This window comes from Phalaenopsis equestris, unplaced genomic scaffold (genome assembly GCF_001263595.1).
Source record: "Phalaenopsis equestris unplaced genomic scaffold, ASM126359v1 Scaffold000291, whole genome shotgun sequence".
NCBI classification, from domain to species: domain Eukaryota; kingdom Viridiplantae; phylum Streptophyta; class Magnoliopsida; order Asparagales; family Orchidaceae; genus Phalaenopsis; species Phalaenopsis equestris.
Genome location: NW_018164733.1, coordinates 712,953 through 732,809, shown reverse-complemented (window position 1 = coordinate 732,809; position 19,857 = coordinate 712,953). Strand labels below are relative to the sequence as shown.

At 35.5% G+C, this 19,857-nt stretch overlaps 1 protein-coding gene across 5 annotated transcripts in view; it reads right to left on the bottom strand.

The window, feature by feature from the left end:
* LOC110025161 (SKP1-like protein 21) overlaps positions 1 to 11,353 on the bottom strand; it is a 44,559-nt gene extending 33,206 nt beyond the window's left edge. For 2 of the 5 annotated variants that reach the window (XM_020725464.1, XM_020725467.1), the window contains exons 1-6: positions 11,028 to 11,353; positions 5,835 to 6,119; positions 2,677 to 2,901; positions 2,311 to 2,502; positions 2,119 to 2,229; positions 1,717 to 1,795 (exon numbers count right to left, since the gene is read on the bottom strand). In XM_020725464.1, coding sequence (XP_020581123.1) covers positions 1,717 to 1,795; positions 2,119 to 2,229; positions 2,311 to 2,502; positions 2,677 to 2,901; positions 5,835 to 5,855 — 628 coding nt within the window. In that variant the 5' untranslated portion in view covers positions 5,856 to 6,119; positions 11,028 to 11,353. Of the gene's footprint in view, positions 1 to 1,716; positions 1,796 to 2,118; positions 2,230 to 2,310; positions 2,503 to 2,676; positions 2,902 to 5,834; positions 6,120 to 9,203; positions 9,968 to 11,027 lie in introns of those variants that run through there. The other 3 variants (XM_020725465.1, XM_020725468.1, XM_020725466.1) reach the window with 3 other exon arrangements.
* Between the last annotated feature and the right edge of the window lie 8,504 nt (positions 11,354 to 19,857).

Here is a 19,857-nt window from a genome sequence, read left to right as displayed (position 1 = left end):
GGTGTTAGCCAATATTGGGGCTGATTTGGGGATTTTGTCAAAGATGGTCAAATTGACCAAATTGGACCATGGTGTAGTTGGACAAAATGAAATTGGGAATATTTTAGATTTATTGGGATTTTTTAAGAATTTTTGGAATTTTTGAATTTTGGGTCATGGAGGGGTATCTTGGTAATTTGGTCATTTTTGGAAGTTTTGACAAATTTGGATGTATTCAAAGTATTTGAAATGGGTTTTGATCAATTTTGGGTATTTTGGCAAAATTTGGGACTTTTAGCCAAATTTGGGTCTCAAGAGCAATTAGGTAATTTGGAGGTGTCTCGGGGCAAAAGACCAAGTTAGGCATTTCACATAGAATTGGATAGATATCCGTTCTAAATGAATCATGGATTAATGTATTGTGAAGATATGGTGTACCTTAGTTTCAAGTCAACACCCAGGGTCGACCCTAAAGCCAAGTAATTCTATAGGGATTCTTCTTGAATTCTCTTATAATGATCTTACCTACTAAATATTAGAGGTTAAGATCAATATGTGGAATTTCAAATTGAGTAAAAAAAAGAGTTTTGAATTTCTAATGGTGGGGTACCTTTTCTAATTTTCTAAGACTAGTCAATAGGAAAGTCCTATGGCTAGACCTAGGCTACTAAAGAAGTTTTCTAGACCTCAACCAAAAGTGAGGTCAACACATTGCAATCTAATAGAGAGGTAAGGAGTAGCACTCCCTTTATGAAAAAAAAATAAGACAAAGCACCAATATTGTATATGTTCCACCAAGCCTCACATAGAATTTACTAGGTTAAAGGTTTCTCAGGAAAGATGCAATAAATTTAATTATGGAAATTATACCATGATTTCCAATGCAGCATGAAAACTAGATTGCTGCATATACCATAATAAAAAAATATAGCTAAACCCAGAATATAAACATCTGAACAACACTGGCAAAAGATTACTTTACATGAATGCAAGTAGGCAGAGAAACAACATAAAATTTAAAATTATCCAATGATCTAACTGTAGTCAGGGAAGCATCCACTTTGCCAACATGTCAAACATACAGCAACAACGCATTTAAGTACAGTTTCTTTCATTATATATATATATATATATATATATATATATATAAAGTGGGACGTCCCTAGCACCTTTGTGCCCTTTTCTGGTTTTTGGTTTTTTTTTTTTTTTTCCTTTATGTATCTTTGCTTTATTTGAGTTTTGTGTGTGTTGTTTTGTATGAGTTAGGCTTTCTATTAGGCCCTCTCATGCAATATTTTTGTATCTTTCTTCCGTATTAATATATTTGCCCTTGGGCTTTAAAATATATATATGTATATATATATATATACATACAGTTTCTTTCATGATTTACCAACATGCACATGCTCACGCAAACATCCAATCAGCACAAATAGAAACATCAAAAGAAAAAAACAGGACAGAATCAATGCATGCCTGATTTTTGGAATATTACAGTAAGATCAATAGTGAAACAACAAAGGCTTTCTTCTGCAATAAAAGTTAAGAGAAATCTCAAGCAAATAACTACAAGCAGAAACATACCCATTTTACCAAGTGCGGCACACTCAAGAGAAATCAAAAAAGAAAGAAGAAAGAAAACTTTCAGAAGGAAATGACGAGATAAATTAGGAATGAGCTAAAGGTAGAAAAATTTTGAGGCTTGCGGGCAAAATTTGTCTAGTCTCCAAATCGTACCTTCATGGTCTCCATTTATAAAAGATAAAAGCTCATCAACTGAACGTTCGTCCACATGGTGATCTTCAGTTTCCTCATCCTAGAACAAATATTATATTCTCAAGAAAAGCAGTTTCATATGATTATGAATGTCAAAGCATGTACTTCTCTTTAAACTATTAAAAACTATACCAATAAGAAAGAAGAAAACATAAAACCAGAGCCAAAACAAATTTATGAATTATGAACAGAAACATCACGCTATCACGAAGTTAACTTGAGACTTGAGCATTCTTACATTTAACATCAATAATAAAGAAGGGTCAATTTTAGTATCACAACAAGAATTTTAACATATTTGAAAATTCCAATCCAGGTAAACAATTCAGGTTGATACAAGGAAATGGGGAGAAATTAAACTACCTTCACTCTTTGTCGCTCCTTTAGTTCTTTTCTCTTCTTTGCATATAATCTATTTAATAGTCGGATGCGAGGATCATTGGTGGCATTTTTCAACGGTTCCAATTTTTCCTCCTGTTGAAGCAAAAAAAAAATAAAGCAACAGTAAGGAAACGTATCAACAAGCCAATAAAAAGATATATCACAATTTAATACCTCAGTTAGATCATCAGGCAAATGAAATATTTCACGAATCTCTTCCGGTGTTCTTCCTTCTATTATGCGCGCAAGCGCTCGACTGGTGAGATCTACCAAAGGCCTCAACTGAAGACTGTCAGCTGCTGATGCCAACTCACATAACTGTTTCGTGTCAGTCTTGATAAATTTCTCATCAAATGATTTCCGCTCCTGGGTAAATTCAAAGATCAAAAAGAAATTTAAAAAAAAAAAATCAGTGCATCACATAGCTTTTTAAGGATAGAAAAACATTTTATTTTCACCCTATCCTATAAATCGATAGCTGATCAATAACTCTTCTTAAAAGAGAAATTAGAATCAATGTGAGACCGAAATATGATGAACCTTGTTTGATCGTCCTGGAGCTTGATGGAATCGACAATAATCAAGTATTAAGCTGAGTATGGCAGGATTTACTCGCTCAGGCAATGATATAGCAAAGTTTTTAGAAGATCCCATGCCAGACTGAAGCCTTTCTCGACATATCATGGGGCAGAACATGGCAACCTCCTCCTCCACTTGCTGTATAGAGCCATCAGCTGTTTGAAGCCAAATATAGGACTTCATAGCCTGAAAGAAAATGCTAAATGAAATGTTCTTACTCTTAAAACTAACATGCCAGGAATACAACCCTATACTCTACTAAAAACACAAGCTAAATAACAATAAATAATGGCATGAAATGTCCTTCTATGCATTGTTTATATAACAACAGTCTTCAAATAAGTATGGAAACTTCCACAGAAAACAAAATAACTAATCAACTAGCGAGTTTAAAGCTATGCTTGAATAAGAAGTGACTAATGGAAAAGATTAAAAATTAATAGAGTAAAAAGGACGCACGAAATGAAATTAGACGAAATTTTGAAAGTTGAAAACGGGTGCCAACTCAAAACTGAAAACTACCAAACTTTGTCCCCATTTTTGGAAATTGAAGGCGGAAGAATGCGATCTTGTGAATAAACAAGGAAGCGTATTTTAGCGTAGAACAGAATTGGAGAAAGTTAGCTAACTGCATACTGTTACACCGGCTCCTACAGGAAATATAACTTTTTTGTAATTTATTATTGTTTGCTATAAATACGGCACAATGGTTAGGGTTAGGGCATGATAAGATTGTTGTCTTGAGTCTAAGTGTTAGGGTTTAGGAGAGATTGCCTACCTTTCAAATTGTAAGTGTTTATCTTTTATGTCTTAGGGTTATGTTCTTTTATGTTATTGAAATAAAACATTTGGTTGCCCTAATTTTGTGTAAAACTGATTCGGTTTGTATCAATTTGGTATCATAGCATTTGACACGGAAAGGCCAATGTGACGTCACTGCCATCGTGAAGAAAACATGTGAAACAGTTGGGATTCGACCTAGGGGAAGCAAAGACGGGACGGGGCAACCAAATCTCGCGATATAGAGTGATACAAGCTAGCTGTGAAGCCGAGGGAATCACGGTCTACAAGATCATGAAACAACTTCAGGGAGTGCAGCACACCGATTCGAGCTAGCTAGGAAGCCGACAGGATTGCAAGGTACAATCCTTCCGCGCAACAACCACGAGATTGTCGCATACAGGTCACGCCGTACAATAGCAATTTGGGCTATCTAGGAAGCCTGTGACGAGATTTTCGGGTACAGGAATTCTGCCTTTGTAATCGAAAACCTTCCTAGGGGTGATGACGGCTAAGAAAGTGGCTACCTTTGAGGAGAAATTAAAGGGAGAAATGAGTCACATCATGTCTAAAATAGAGTATTTCTCGGTCATGGAGGGTTGGTTTTTGTCCATGGAGGAGAGATTCACGGCCCTAAAAAAAATTATGAAGAAGATCGACGTGTTTCACACAAACTCATCAGTGGTCGCCATGGGATCGAGCGACGACTTCTGGAGGGGACACGAGCTGCAGCAATCTAAAGGATTTATGCGGCATCGGGACATCGTCGCTGCTTTAAGCGAATCTCGAGGTGTGAGATCGAGCAAAGAAATCGGGAGTGGAATCGAGTGGCAGCACTAGGAAATAATAGCATGACATTCAGACGGATGGAATAAACGAAAGAAGAGGAATGAGCAAAGTAGTTAGAATCGATTCAAGCGTCAGCATTCGAAGGGAATTGCACAACATATGGGGGTTTGGAAAGAGCGACAGCAGGTGAAGCGAGATGACGTGCAATTCATAGCTGAAGAAGATTGACTTGAAGGAATGCAGTCTTAAAAAAGGAATCACAGTGGGTGGGAACCTGGCCGAGGGGTGCATCATACTGTGCCAATGCCCTTTTACTACCGCAACCTTCTGGACGAAAGGCGATTCGAGAGTAATGATAGGATTGGGATAGGTCGAGGAGCAAAGGAGTATGTAAATGTCCGATTTACATAATATATAGTATTCAAAAGGAGACAAGATAGTGGTGTCTCACAATGACCCCAATTTGTGCAAGACTTTGGTGAAGCTCAAGACCGTAGTAAGGTCAATTTAGGACACAAGGTTGGGATTCTTAATAGAGAGTTGTTTGAGGTTGTGGTCTTCTCCCAAATTGACTTGAAGTCGGGTTACCAACTGATTTAGATGCGGTTGAAGGATGTGCACAAGACTAAATTTCGAACTCACGAGGGTCCCTACGAATTTTTTGTTAAATGGAAAGGATTGTTAGATGACAACGACACGTGGGGAGCCATAGGACTGGATCTAGTAGTAGTTTTCTCTCTTCCACCTTGAGGACAACGTGTCCTTTTTAGATGGGAGTAACGTTTGATTGGGGCCTACGGGAAATTAGACTTTTGTTATTTATTATTGTTTCATATAAAAAGGGCTTGATAGAGAGTTACGGCATGGTGAGATTGTTGTCTCGAGTCTTAGGGTTAGTATTTGGGAGAGATTGACTACTTCTCAAATTGTAGGTGTTTATCTTTTATATATTCAGTTTGTGTTGCTTTAGCTATTGAAATAAAAAATTTGGTTACCCTAATTTTTGTGTAAAACTCATCCCGCTCGTAGCACATACCTTTGTTGATTAAAAAGAACATTATTCATAATGAAGACTTTAAATATATAAACTAGTTTGTTGCTGCACCTGACAAATGATAGCTAATAAATAGTCACGTGTACACTTAAATAGATGGATCAATCGATCAAAAGATATCAAGGGGTAGACTTGACGGAATATTGGCACAAGAGAGCGAGGAAATATAGAAATCTTACAATAAATTTTGGGGAAATAACCAACCGCGACATACTTAAACAATAAGTAATACAAAAACCCAAAGCTTTCCTGTATAAAGCTTAATTTAACAATAAAATGATATTTTAAAACTACTAAATGGATCCAATGCAAATAATTCTAGAGAGAAAATTACATTAATAACATAATTCATTCATACAAAAGTAAAAACACGTGTGTCAAACTCTCTACTAGAACAAGATTCCTAGATAGGAAAAAAATATAGTATGAAAGAAAGTACTCGGTAAGAAAACATAAATGCCCCTGAAGATGTATAAATTTGTATTTCTAAAAATACCTCTGGTTTGGTAATTGCCATCTCTTTTCAAGATATTCTATCCCAGCCCTCCGATAAGTAAACAGTGCATGCAAGATCCAAGTTAAAAAGCTTTCCAATTCAACAAAGATCAAATCTGAAAGCAAATGGAAACATTTCCAGATACCACTCTTTAGTTTTCCGTCGGTAGCAAACAATCACAACCGAAATCTGGGACAACAAGCTCTCAATGATCCAAATGAAGTCCTTATCCGCATTCCTTTCTCGTGCATTACATTCAAGAGCCTCCAAGCCACTCATGTGGACCTGTAGGAAAGCTTATTATTATTCAACCTGATGTCTGGTAATTGAAAAAGTTGATAGAAGAGTTCAAAATTGTATGTTTAAATAGGTTTAAGTGGAGAGAACCATAAGTTCCTTTCATCATGTAATTCATAGTTACTCTGATGGTTCTCAACAAAAATATTGAAATATTAAAATGAAAATTAAGAATCTGAAAAATTAAATCGAGATAAAAAAACAAAGTAAGAAATACAGTATGATGGATGTGTTGTATGGTTCTCAACAAAAATATTGAAATATTAAAATGAAAATTAAGAATCTGAAAAATTAAATCGAGATAAAAAAACAAAGTAAGAAATACAGTATGATGGATATGTTGTTTTATAGTGTCTTTTTGGATGATCAAGTGACATTTAAGAACTCATAAGATTCTTTTGACGGTTCATAAAGAAGCAAAAAAAAATTTATATACGAGAAATAAACTCAACAGTAAGCACCCTAAACTGCATGTGGGCCTTTTCTAAGGCTTCATGACCATGAAAAATGCACTTGCACGATGGCTCGTTCCTTAATGTGATAACTGTGATAATTTAGCTTTGTTTCATAGTAAAAATATCCATACATAAACTAATTTTTATATTAATACCCCTCCCCCAAACAAAGGTTTCAGAACAGGAACAGATATTGAATTAGTGGAAAAAGCTGTTTATTGTTCAACTAAAGATCCGACCAGGGTTCAGTCATAATGATGTAGAAACTGCTAAAAATAACTAAAACTATTTAAATTGCATAATATTTCTGACAACATATACTTATTAAAATTATATTTTAATTACTTGATTAGGTAGTTAATTGAGTAAAGGTCATGTCATGATAACATAATTATAAATAAGTTCGAATTTTCTTATGAAAATATAAAATCATATTACTATAGAAAGGTATAATTAATAATCAATTAAAAAATTATAATTATTAATCATAACAGTATAACATCAAAATAAAAAATCATTTTTTCTCCAAAGGATATAAAGATGCAAAAGTGAACTCCAGAAATAATTTAAGGTAATAAAGAATTTGGGGTTCTTTCATGAGAAAGAACAAGTTCTTTGAGTATATTTGTGGAAAAGAAATGATAAATTACAAATTAAGATATTTGGGATTTTATATAGCTAAAAGTAAAAAAATCCTAAGTTGAACTATTTGTTAAATTCCATAAAAAAGAGATATTTATTAGTAAAAGTCTTTACGGCAGCATAATAGTAATTTTAAGAGATTAGGTGATACGCCAGTAAATTTATAACTATTTGGTGGTACTAATGTCTAGCACCAACAAAGCAAAAGATGCTAAAAAGTCGATGACAATAAAATATGATTATACCATACCCTTTCACATGTAACTAAATGAAATACACCCTTGAGAGAGGGTAAGGGCCCATTTGGGGAAGCTTATTTGATGCGGTGGCGTTTTGAAAACACACCAGGCCAGTTTGGGTAAACTGCGTTTTAGCAGCTTATGCGTTTTCAAAACGCTGAAAACAGCGTTTTCACACCACACCTATCTAGGTGTGGTCGCAGCTTTCTGGCTGCGGTCTGGCTTTTCCAAAAAAAAATAAAAATTTGTAATAGTCATCGTACCTAACTTATCAGCATATTATTTTTAATCAGTTTATCAGCATATTATTCAATAAGTTGCAGCTGCACCAAAAAGACCCTAATTGAGTAGAACTAATCTCCACCTAATCCAAAATACCCTAAAACAATCACTTTATATGAAGACCCACATGTAAACAGTGTTGGTTATGATCCTCATTAAAAGTTTTGAAGTGAGGCTAAAATTAAAATAAAATTATACAATGTCGATTCACCTCTCGTAATTTTATGGAAACCACTTAACTCTAATAAACATGTAAGCTTGTTGAATGTCGTTGAAGTTTATAGAAATTACTTAACCATTGCAAGAATTTCAAGAAAATGCTCTAATCTGCATTATCCTTCTACGTGGAAACAATCCTCATACTAATCATAAATTGTTTATTTATACTCATAAACTAGAAGGATGAAGGGATAAGAAAAGGTCCATTTTTTCTAGAATTACAAAACACTTATAAAGACAATTTGTTGAATAGTTCTCCTAGTAAAGGTTTAAATAGCTATCCTTCACCAAGTTTATTTATCTAAATCGCATAAACATTCTCTAAGAATTGTATGAAAAAGCTTTCTCCTATAGGTTGACCAATAACAATTCTATAGGTTGACCAATAACAATTTGCAATAAGCATATAAGAAAAATGATCTTCACTGAGGAGAAAAATACGAAGTATTTCCATCATGGAAGGCCTCTGAGTTGGGGGATGTATATTATAACTCCCTCAATAATTTCTAAACAACGAAGGTTCACCAGACTGTCCATCTTTACTGACCCTCGTAATATTTTCTATGGTGTCTCGTCATAGCCTTCTAGCAATACTACCTCCACCTCTACGACTGTTGATTAGTCATCTCCATAAAGCCCCATCGTTGCTTCTTCACCTCCACTGGAGCAGCAACCAATTAACCTTTAATGGCATGTACAACCTTCTTATAACAGAATTTTATCACTTTTTGAGTAAGACTATCTCCACTTCTAGGAGAGCACTTGTCCAGACATTTTCAATAACCTGATACATTAGCGCCTAACATAAAATTAAATTTGTCGTTTGTACGCCTAAAGCTATTTAGTCTTCTATTATTATTATTGTTGAGTATAAATAGCTCCGTTATATCTAGGGTTAGGTTTAAGCAAGAGATTAGATTGTAAGTCTTAGGTTTAGGGCTTGGGAGAGATTCCTACCTCTCGACTTGTATAAATTGGGAGAGATCGCCTACCTCTCCGGTTTTAGGTATTTATTTTTTGTATTCTTATTGAGTTGTTTGAATTATTGAGGAAAATTTGTGTTTGCATTAATTTATATGGAAAAGCGTGTTAATTTTGATGTCATGTCATATAAAATTGTTAGCAAAACTTTCAAATACTGGGAAATTAAACACTTGATTGTTGCGGCAAAGATTTCTCATCGCTTTCAACGTCGAGATTGCTAGAAGAGAGCGTTGTGTATAGAGCAGCCTTACTTGGAAGTCGGACGGTATAATCTCGTTGTCGGTGATATTGTAATCGGGAAGGCTCTGACGCGAAGGATTATGGCTAACTGAGACTCGAAACTCGTGTCTTTCTCGCCTTCCTCAGTCACATGCAGCAACAACGGGATCAAGACTCGCCCTTGTGACCTAATCCGGCAATAAAATCACGTGCAGACATAGCTGGGAAGGCAACGGCTTGGAAGCGGGACACAAACCCGAAACTCCCATTTTTCTCTTCCTCTCGCGTCTTCTACATGATATAGTCATGATCAGAGCTATCTAGGAAGACAATGACTGGAAAGCGTCATATAGAGACCCGAGACTTCATCTTTCGACACGATTCTGGTAGTTGCATACAAGTGCTTTCGGCTTTTGGTGATTAAAAAAATTCATGGAAAGAATGTCTGCTAAGAAAATAGATGATTTGGATAAAAAATTGGAGAAATATATCAGTCAAATCACATATTGGATGGAATAAAAGTTTGCCACCATTGAGGAAATATTTTCTTCCATGGAGAACCGAATGGAGGACTGATTCGAGAGCATGGGGGAAATTTTAGACAAGATAAAAAAAAACTTATTAAGATGCAATCCAAGACCCTGTCGATGGTTCAATTTGCAAACCCTACTCAAAGTTTGATCAGAAATTCATTGGCCAAATCGAAAAGAAAAGAGATAAACGTGAAGAACATAAGAAGGAAAACATTCACCATCACTAACCCTCTCTCAGGGCACGATTGATGGTGATTTAGAGATTTTTGGATGGACACAGTTGAGCCGAAACATGGAGAAGAGATAATACAAGATGTATGAAAAAGCGCAAAGAATAAATGAGAGAAGCATGGAGGGGATATGGCTGGAGTTTAGGGTTTAGGGTCCATGATCTTTTTGTAATCAATCTATTGCTTTAACTGCGTCCATGATCTTTTTGTATCACCTTATATCCGTAACTATTGTCCAAGTATGTTATTTTCATCTTTAGAGGAGCAATGATCTTATCATGCTCAATAGCCTCTACAATATTTTATACAATGTCATTGTCAATTTCACTAACAACTTGCTACTTTTTTTAGTATGGTGATAGGTATTATATCATTACTCCCACCTATTAGAGTATATGTTATTTCAAATGAGCCGCACCTCGTGACTTTTCTTTGCAAAATCATCAGATTTAAAATCTTATGTATCTAGCTCATTTTATGTGTATAATAATGCATCAATACATAGAGATTTATCACATAAAACTAGTGTGCTTAACGCATAGTGCGCCTAGTGATATTAACATAAATTTAGTGTATATAGGGGAGACATACAAGGGAAAACCCTAATTAAATAAATAATTTTCTAAGTTAGCTATTGACCAGATTCACCTCACAAATTTTCTAAAGTGGCGCATTTGGTGGGTTAACTTAATCCAACTTGCTAGGAAACAAACATAGCAGCAATGGTCGAAAGCATTAATGTTAACAGTAATGGACATATGCTGAACAAGGAATGGTATTAGGAGTTTATTAAAAGGATGACAATGCAGGTATATTTAACGATAAACCCTGTTGCTGTGAGAGAGATGGACAGCAAATGAATAGATCAAATACACTCAAGTAAGGGAAGAAAAAAAAAACTTCATACAAAGAATGTAATGTTTCAATCAAATCAAATTAGAAAATTGGAAGGACAACTGATACAAAATATGAAGACGCTGGTAATGTTAGAGCAAAAGATCTCCGGCCATCAAATACATCATATAAATTCGAACAGAATGAAAACCTAAAAATCAAGAAGAAGAAGCAGTGATAAGATCTTGCTAGTTGATACCTGGGTGACCAATCGTACGATATCGCGCAAGTTAAAATTGCTAGGGTTTTGGAGGTTGCTGACAAGGAAAGGAGGGGGCAGCGTATATGGATAACGATTAACGAAATGGAAGGGGGTGGCAGGCCGAGAAGAGAGAGAGTGCGGGCAGAGAGAGAAAAGATGCGCTAGAATCAGTGGGTTTTTGGATGGAAAGGGGGAACGGTATAAATTTCTAGGGTTTTTTATGCAGTTTGCCGATTGTCGGAATGCCAAGCGGGATGCGATGGCTTCGTGGCGTTTGGGGATGGGTGCCGTTGGATCGGCTTGAGGCTCAAAAAAATTGGAAAAATTTTATGTCTTATTTCACTTGACTTGACTAGAAGTAACTCGCAAATAATCTTGAGAATGTTGTTTCAAAGAAATTATTTGAGGGTTAATAAAGTGGAATCGTAAAGTTTATTTTGGAGTTATTTTGAGATTATTTTATGATTATTATGGAGCCCTCAATTTCATTTTAATATTTTTTTTAGGTGGACCCGATATAGGACTCATGACGGTATATTACTAGGAATACGCTTGTAAAGCTATTTCCACAGTTCGGACATAAAATTTTTCCCCAAAAATTGGCCTTCTTTGCTAAGAATTTGCTCATAATTTAAGAAAAAAAATATCATACATCAAATTTATAGAAATATAACCAAACATTTGTTTAAATTAAAATTGGGAGGTGAGTTCAAATGACAATACGTCTGATTCGAACTTGTGATCTCGGGGCGAGGAACTACGAGACTACACACACCCAGGGGTGTAAACGAGTCAAGTCGAGCTCGAGCCACCATCTGTTGGAGGTTCAGTTTGAATAATTTTATCAAGCTCGAGCTCAAGTTCGAGCTTAAGTCTACAAGAACATGTCTATTTGTTTAATATAAAAGAGAAAAAATTATTTTAATTTCTCAGTTTGAATAATTTTATCAAGCTCGAGCTCAGGTTCGAGCTTAAGTCTACAAGACCATGTCTACTTGTTTAATATAAAAGAGAAAAAATTATTTTAATTTAAGTTAGATTTATAATAAGTTGATAAATAAAATAAACAATTATGAGATAAAAAAATTAAATCACCTAATATATAATAAAAAATTATATATATATATATATATTAATAAGTTAAAGATAAGTTTTGAAATTTAATATATTATAAAGTTTTGACATTTAAGATACTTTGAGAATATTTTCTTCCGGCTTGCTTGGGCTTCGCTTGTTAGCTTATCTAACTTAATTCACAATGCACTTGTCGGGTTGAGCTTGAGCCGCTTATGAGTCGGCTTGACTCCCTTATACCCAAAAGATTGACATGCAGCAGATAAGTGTGCAAGTTAAAATATTATTTGATCTTAATTTTTTTATTTAAAGTTGATATTGGACTTACGATTTTAAAAAAATTTGAATATTATTTGAACATAGGAGAAATAGGTTTTGATCATGTAACATAGCAAGTTCTAATAGCTCTGATAAATACTAACATGATGGAGGATTTTGCGTCTTTACAAAATTTAGTTTTCACATAACTTTACACAAATATTCAAAAAGTTTCTCAACAAGACTAAAATTTATCAAACGAAGCAGGCAAAATCTTTTGAATGGGGAATATCATAAGGTTGATTCAAACTAAGGCTCTGTTTGGCGCAGCTGCCTGTTTGGTGCAACTGTGTGAAAACAGCTGCAGAGCAGCTGTTTCTGGAAAAATGACAATTATGTCATTGTTTAGTAAAACTGCTTCATATATATGGTTAAATGTTTCATATATATATATAGTTAACTTTTTATTACGACAACCCATATTTAGTGAATTTCTAGTGGATTTAAACTATAAAAATGTTTAAATAATAGAAATTATGAGATTTAAAATCCCAAAAATCAGCATACAATGTTGACTACAGGAGCTTAAACTTATAAAAAAGTTTTAATTTTTTTTCCTAATTCTAATTCCCCATCAGAACTCCACAAGCAAACATTTGTCAATGGGTGATGACATCCAAAAATGGCCATAGAATAAACACAGCCAAAAGCTAAGTAAAAAACATCTACGCCTCCCAGATTCATGAAAGAAAAAATAATTCTTACTATTTAAAACTGAAATAAAACAAAATCAAAGAAAATAAATGAAAAATAACAGAAAATAGCAAAAAGTTGCACCTGCTCAATAAAAAATAGAGGAATTCTTTGAAGAAATTACCAGGATTGACATTGTTTTGAGAAAAAAAAAAATTAGATAAGGCATCAAATGTGGAGGAGATGCTCTGCGCCGCTGAAGACGAGCTCCTGATGGGCTTCCACGTTCGATGCCCTCAAAGCACCTCGCCTTCGTCCTCCAATGACGATCCAACCAATCCGAACTCCTCAGCCCTCGGAATCACAGTCCAAAGGCTTATAAACTAAAGATCAGATATATGGCGATGCCATGAATGATTCCAAACCAGAGCCCATGGTCGACGCGATCTCAAATCGAGAAAATTTCACCGATGATGAACAAAGCGAGGATGTTGGCGACGGGAATATGGTTTCGAAGGAGGCGGAGAAAGTGAACATGTGGGCAGTAGATGTCGCTAGCCTCGATTCTTCCGTAAGGAACGATGAAGACAATGATTGGTTGTGTGAGATGCCCTGCACGTGAGGAACTCGTGAGAAAAGAGGAAGAAGCGACTTTGGTTGCGTGAGATGCGCCGGAGAAGAGAAAGCCATCAGTGAAGAGGTGGCGAGGGGAGCAGATTGCGCGGTTCGTGAAGAAGAAATGAGAATCGGGGGTAGGGTAATCGGGTAAAAAGCCGCGAAAGGAATCCAAGCCACGGGTTGTTCATCGCATTCTGCATCCGGGGTATATCGCGGCCCGCCGCATGCACACCGCCGCTCCAAACGACATTTTTTCGCGGCGCGGCACCGCGCCGCAGACTGGCAGCTGCGCCAAACAGAGCCTAAGTGTTATAAACGAGCTATCAATATTTTATTTTTTAAAAGACGGAGAATAATAAAATATATAATTATTGAAGACTTATTTATGACATAAAAGTAAAAAATGTATAATGGATAATGCTTTGTTTTTGAAATCATTATAACCCAAGAGGCGATAAATATCATTCCCTTTATCATATAACAGAAACTTATAAATTTGTCAGCACATGACCCAAACATAGTAAGTGTATTATTGTGGAAGGCAATATATTGTTACCTCTAGAGTTGTATGATGAGTATTCCTGAAGATTGTGATGATTTGATTCTATTAGTTTGATTAAGGGAGAGTGAAATGCATAATATGCAAGAAGATTGACACAGAGTGTTTGGACAGCCTTTTTTGGTTCTGTGTTCGTTAAACATTGAGATTTTATGTAAATGTGAACTCAATTAAAATTTACGAGGAAACTAAATGCATACTAGACTTCGCTCCAGCTCGAGTCTTGGCTTTCAATAATATGAACGTTTTTTTTTTTTTTTTTTTTTTTTTTTAATGAATGTTTTGTATTTCATTATAAAATAAAATTGAGCCAATTACATCTATAAAGCACCCCCTGTATAAGAGATCCGTGACAATCTGAGAGGCATTCTTGGTGTGTGCATGATCATTTTGTTGAGGTTTCACAGGGCTTATCTGCTCACACGTATGCTTATTTGAATGTCTCGAAAAATCAACATCCCAATAATTGTCATCCTCGTAAATTTGAAGAAGAGCTTATTGATGATGAGTGACAGCAAAATTAATATATTTGAAAGTTATAGAAGATTTTGTATGATTTGAACATAATATATAGTTTTATTTTCTTACGTTAAAGTCCTCTTTAGAGCCTATTGCATTTTCAGTAAAAATATATGTATTATTATATCTATCCATACATGAGTCTCAAGTCACATCACATAGTAAGTTTAAATATCGGTGCATATTAATGCTTATTGTTATTTCTAGCCTCCTATGATATACAGTAGATGTAATTTCTCCCTCGAATTAAATTTATGAGCTGAAAAAAGAAAAAAATTACATGAGTGCCGCACAATTCTATTGAATTTACACATATAACACCTAAAGTTTGATATTTTTATTTATAGCATCTCGGTGCTATAATCCTAGCATAAAATTGCATTTGACATGTAAAATGTTAGTAAAGCGATGGTTTAGATGTGATGCTTAAGATCTGTTTGGGGCAGTTGTAGCTTATTGAATAATCTGCTGATAAGTTATGTGCGGTGGCTATTACAAATTTTTATTTTTTTTGGAAAAGTCAGACTGTTGCCAATAAGCTCCCCCCGCACCTACCGCACCTAGATAGGTGCAGTGTGAAAACGTTGTTTTCTGCATTTTGAAAACGCATAAGCTGACAAAACGCAGTTTACCCAAACAGACCAGCTACGTTTTCAAAACGTCACCGCACCAAATAAACTGCCCCCAAACGGGCATGTTTATGTGTTGATATGTAAATTTTAATATGAAGATGTTAGGTATGCAAATACAAAAGAATCATGTGGTATATACGTAAATGTCTTCAAAAAAAAATAATATTCTCTTATCTCCATAACGTCTAGTTTATATTTTTAGAATGGTTAATGTGCTTATAAGCACATCTTATAGATATTCAAACGTGAGCTCTCCGAAAATGGTCAAATAAATGAACTAGCCGATTGTGAAACACGTGAAAAATAAAATGTCAAAATTCAAACCCCACTGATTCATAATTGATATATGCTAGAAAATTCGCGGTAGTGGAGTAATAAATTATCGTCTTAATGAGGTACAAAAATTTAGCACGCACTCAGAAAGAGAGAAACAACCAGTTGAGACATCATAATTGTTTACGTGAAAAACCCGTAAAAAGGAAATACTACGTGTTATAGTATGACTCATATACCATATAAGAAACAGATGTTGGAACGAAGCGGAGAGGAGCGGAGCGGAAGAATCTGTCCAATCGGGGGAGTTTTATTACATATGTTGGGGGTGTGGGGGCAACGCCCCGCGGTACGGCACATGTGTAATTTTGTAATTACATATTGTACTTCAGGGTTTACTCTAGGAATATATATATATGCTCGTTTGTAACCCTAGGGATTATCACATATTTTGTATCATGTACACTTTTCTAAATTGAAAGAAAGTTGCTGCTATGCTCTCGATAACAGGGGTATCTTTGCTGAACCTCGTTAAACCTCTATGTTCTTCTGGATTTTTGTCGATTCCTATTTTTCTTCGCCCTAATTTATCAACAAGTGATATCATAGCGAGGTTTTAGGGCAGGGAAGAAAAATTTTGACCTAGGAAGAAGATTTAGCGGCGGCTAAGGCTTAAGGAGTTTGACGATTCAGTGCGAGAACAGACGAAGGGCTTTGGTTTCGTTAGCTGTTTCGCCTGTGACTTGGGTTCGGTGACGGGTCACAGCGAATTTGGCACTGCTTCTTCGGCTTGGATCGCGACAGGAGGCGGAGAAGCTTTTGGACATGGACAGCGGTGTTTGACACAGTATCACGGGACGGTTTGCAAGCAGAGTTTGACAAATTATAGGAGTTCGCGAAGGGGTCCTTCGACGACGAGGGATCTCGGTGAATTTGATGAAAGGCTTCGACAAGGGTTTGCGACAGTTCAGCCCGCAACGCGGTGGAGTTTGACACATGCTTCTTCTTCTGCGATAGGCTGAATATCGTGCAGCGGTTTCGTGACCCAGTTCAACAAAGGATTCAGGAAGTAGTTCAACGCAAGCATTGGCTACGATAGATTCTTTTGTAGATTGCGAATCAAGAAAGGAAATTCCTGTTGAAAAGGAAAGTACAGAGAAGGAAATTCCTTTGACTTTAAATTGGAAGGGATTTTGATTCCCGATATATTTCTTGAAAGGATCTTAAAGGAATTTGCATAAAAGTTTCGTTAAAAGACTAATTTCAAATGACAATTTCTGATGCAAAATTTGAGGTGGTGAACTTCGATAGAACTGATAACTTCGGAATAGGACAAACAATTGTGAAAGATCTATTGGCTCAACAGAAAATCTTGAAGGTTTTGCGGGCAACGAAACCAGATGTCATTGAGGTTGAATATTGAAAATAATTGCAACAACGAGCGGCAACAAACATATGTTTATATCTAAATGATGATGTTATGTATTACGTGATGAATCTAAAATTTTCAGGGGAGGTATGGAAGAAATTAAAAATTCAGTTTATGATGAAATCTCTGACGAATAAATTGTATCTGAAACAAAAGTTGTACGAGCTGAAGATGCAATAAAATTCTGATCTGGCACAACATGTGAATGACTTCAATCAAATAATCACATATTTATCACGACTTGAAATGAGTATTGAGGATGAAAACCAAGCAATGATTATGTTGTGTTCACAGCCCTCTTCCTATGAACACATGGTGACTACTTTTACATATGGGAAAGAAACTATCAAAGTTAATAAGATTACTGCAACACTGTTGGCTCACAACCAATGGAAACAAAATGCAGGGGAAATCTCTCATAGCGATAATTTATATGTGAAGGGTAATCAGGATCATAGAAGAAAAAAAAATGATGGTTCTGGAAGGTGAAATTTCATTTCAAAATTTAAAGGCAAAAAGACAATTCATTGCTACAAGTGCAAGGAGTTTGGTCATATGAAGAAAGATTGTCCAAAGCTCAAGAAACAGAATGTGGAGAAAAGTTATGCATCATCGAAGTCTGTAAATGTGGTGCAGAGTGACAATTTAGAATGCAGTGATGACGATATGCTTTCAGTTTCATCAACTTAATTCAGGGATGCATGGATTTGTGATTCAGGATGCTCTTATCACATAACACCTAACAATGAGGGGTTTACTTCATACAGGTTAACTAATTCTGGTTCAGTCTATTTTGTGATGATAGATGCTACAATATTGTTGGCATTGGTGAAGTCAAAATTCAGATATATGATGACATTGTTAAAACATTATGTGATGTCAGACATATTCCAGATCTGAAGAATAATTTGATTTCCATTGACACTTTACATAGAAATGGTTTTATTCCGTTTTATTCCTAATTTTATTCCTAAGGCAGATGAGAATAGGGAAACCATCAGAATTATTAAGTTTGCACTAACTGTGATGAAAGAAAAGCTAACTGCAGGTAATATCTACAAACTATTAAGGAGTACAGTTGTAGTTAGAATTTATTTTGTGGAGTCAGATGATGATAGTACAAAGTTATGACATATGCATCTGGGTCATCTCAGTGAACGTGGCATGGTGGAATTACATAGAAGAAACCTGTTGCATGGTGTTAAAAGCTGCAAGCTCGATATTTGTAAGTTATGTGTTCTTGAAAAACAGACTAGAGTCAGTTTTATGACTGGAAAACATAAAGCTGTAAAACAAAAAGGATTCTTGATTATGTGCATTCTGATATATGGGGCCCTATCAGAGAATCGTCATTGGGAGGATCTCAGCATTTCGTTACATTTATTGATGGTTTCTCCAAGAAAGTTTGGCTGTATTTTTTTAAGCAAAAATATGAAGTTTTCTCTAAATTCAAGATGTGGAAAGCTGAGGTCGAGAACTAAATTGGTAGAGAGATCAAGTATTTGAGATCTGATAATGGCACGAAGTACACAAATTCATTTCATACATTTTGTGAGGAGCATGAGATTTAGTGAGGTGTGAAATGATACAAGTTTTAGGATCCAATTGAAACATGTCCCTAATGCCTCTAACGAGCACTCCTTAATCACAAAATGCTCATTAAGGGGGCTTACAACGAACTTGAGAGCAAGTAGAGGCATAGGGAGCCCCTAAATCTCAGTAAGTTTTAATTTGAAGTTACTTGTTATCTTAGGGATTAAGGAGTGCTCGTTAAGGGGAGTTTACTTCCAACTTAAATCAAACATGGAGACTAAATCACGAAGGAATGTTTTTTTAAGAGGGCTTATAACCAACTTGAGAGTTAGTCAAGGAATAGGAAATCTTACACTATTTAAGGTGGCCTTACTTCATTGGGCAATTGAATTGATTTTGATTACGGAGTTTGTTGAAGTTTGTTAGGGTTTTAATGAAGCTTGTGTGTTTTTTTTATTCATTTTTCTTTTACTTGGGTGAATTTTGACGTTTGAAATTTCCTCTTGATTTATTTTATCATTTTATGTTTGTGTTGGCTATAGGCTAACACTAGGGAGAATTACATATTGTCTAACTTGTTCTCGACTTTTAATTTCCACTTTTGTCCTTGACTTACATTTGTGAGGAGCATGAGATTTAGAGGCATTTTTCGGTGCGCAAGACACCGCAACAGAGTGATGTGGCAGAAAGGACAAACATGTCCTTAATTGAAATGACAAGATGCTTGAGACTGAATGTAGAGCCTCATAAGAGTTTATGGGCAAAAACTGTGAATATGACATGTTATCTCCTCAATAGATCACCTCAGATATTGTTAGGTAACAATGTTGTAAAAGAGGTATGGACAGGTAATCCAGTTAATTTCGATCATTTCTGAATTTTTTGTCCTATTTATGTGCATGTAATCTGAGATGAAAGATCAAAATTTAATACAAAATCCAAGAAGTGCATCTTTCTGGCTACAAGAAAGGTGTGAAATGATACAAGTTTTAGGATCCAATTGCAAAGAAGATGGTGATCAGAAGAGTGTCGGCACTATTTTTGGTGTGGGGTTTGCCCGTAAGAAGCTGTCGGTCATCGGAATTGAAATCCCGTTGCCTGCTTCGGAAGGACGTTTTTTTTAAAAATTTAGTTTTGAAAAAGATGAAGTCAAACTGACCCCATAATTTTCATAGTTTAGATGAAAGAGCGCTTTATCTCAAATCATGTATCTATCCCGAAGGATGAACGCAAGAATTG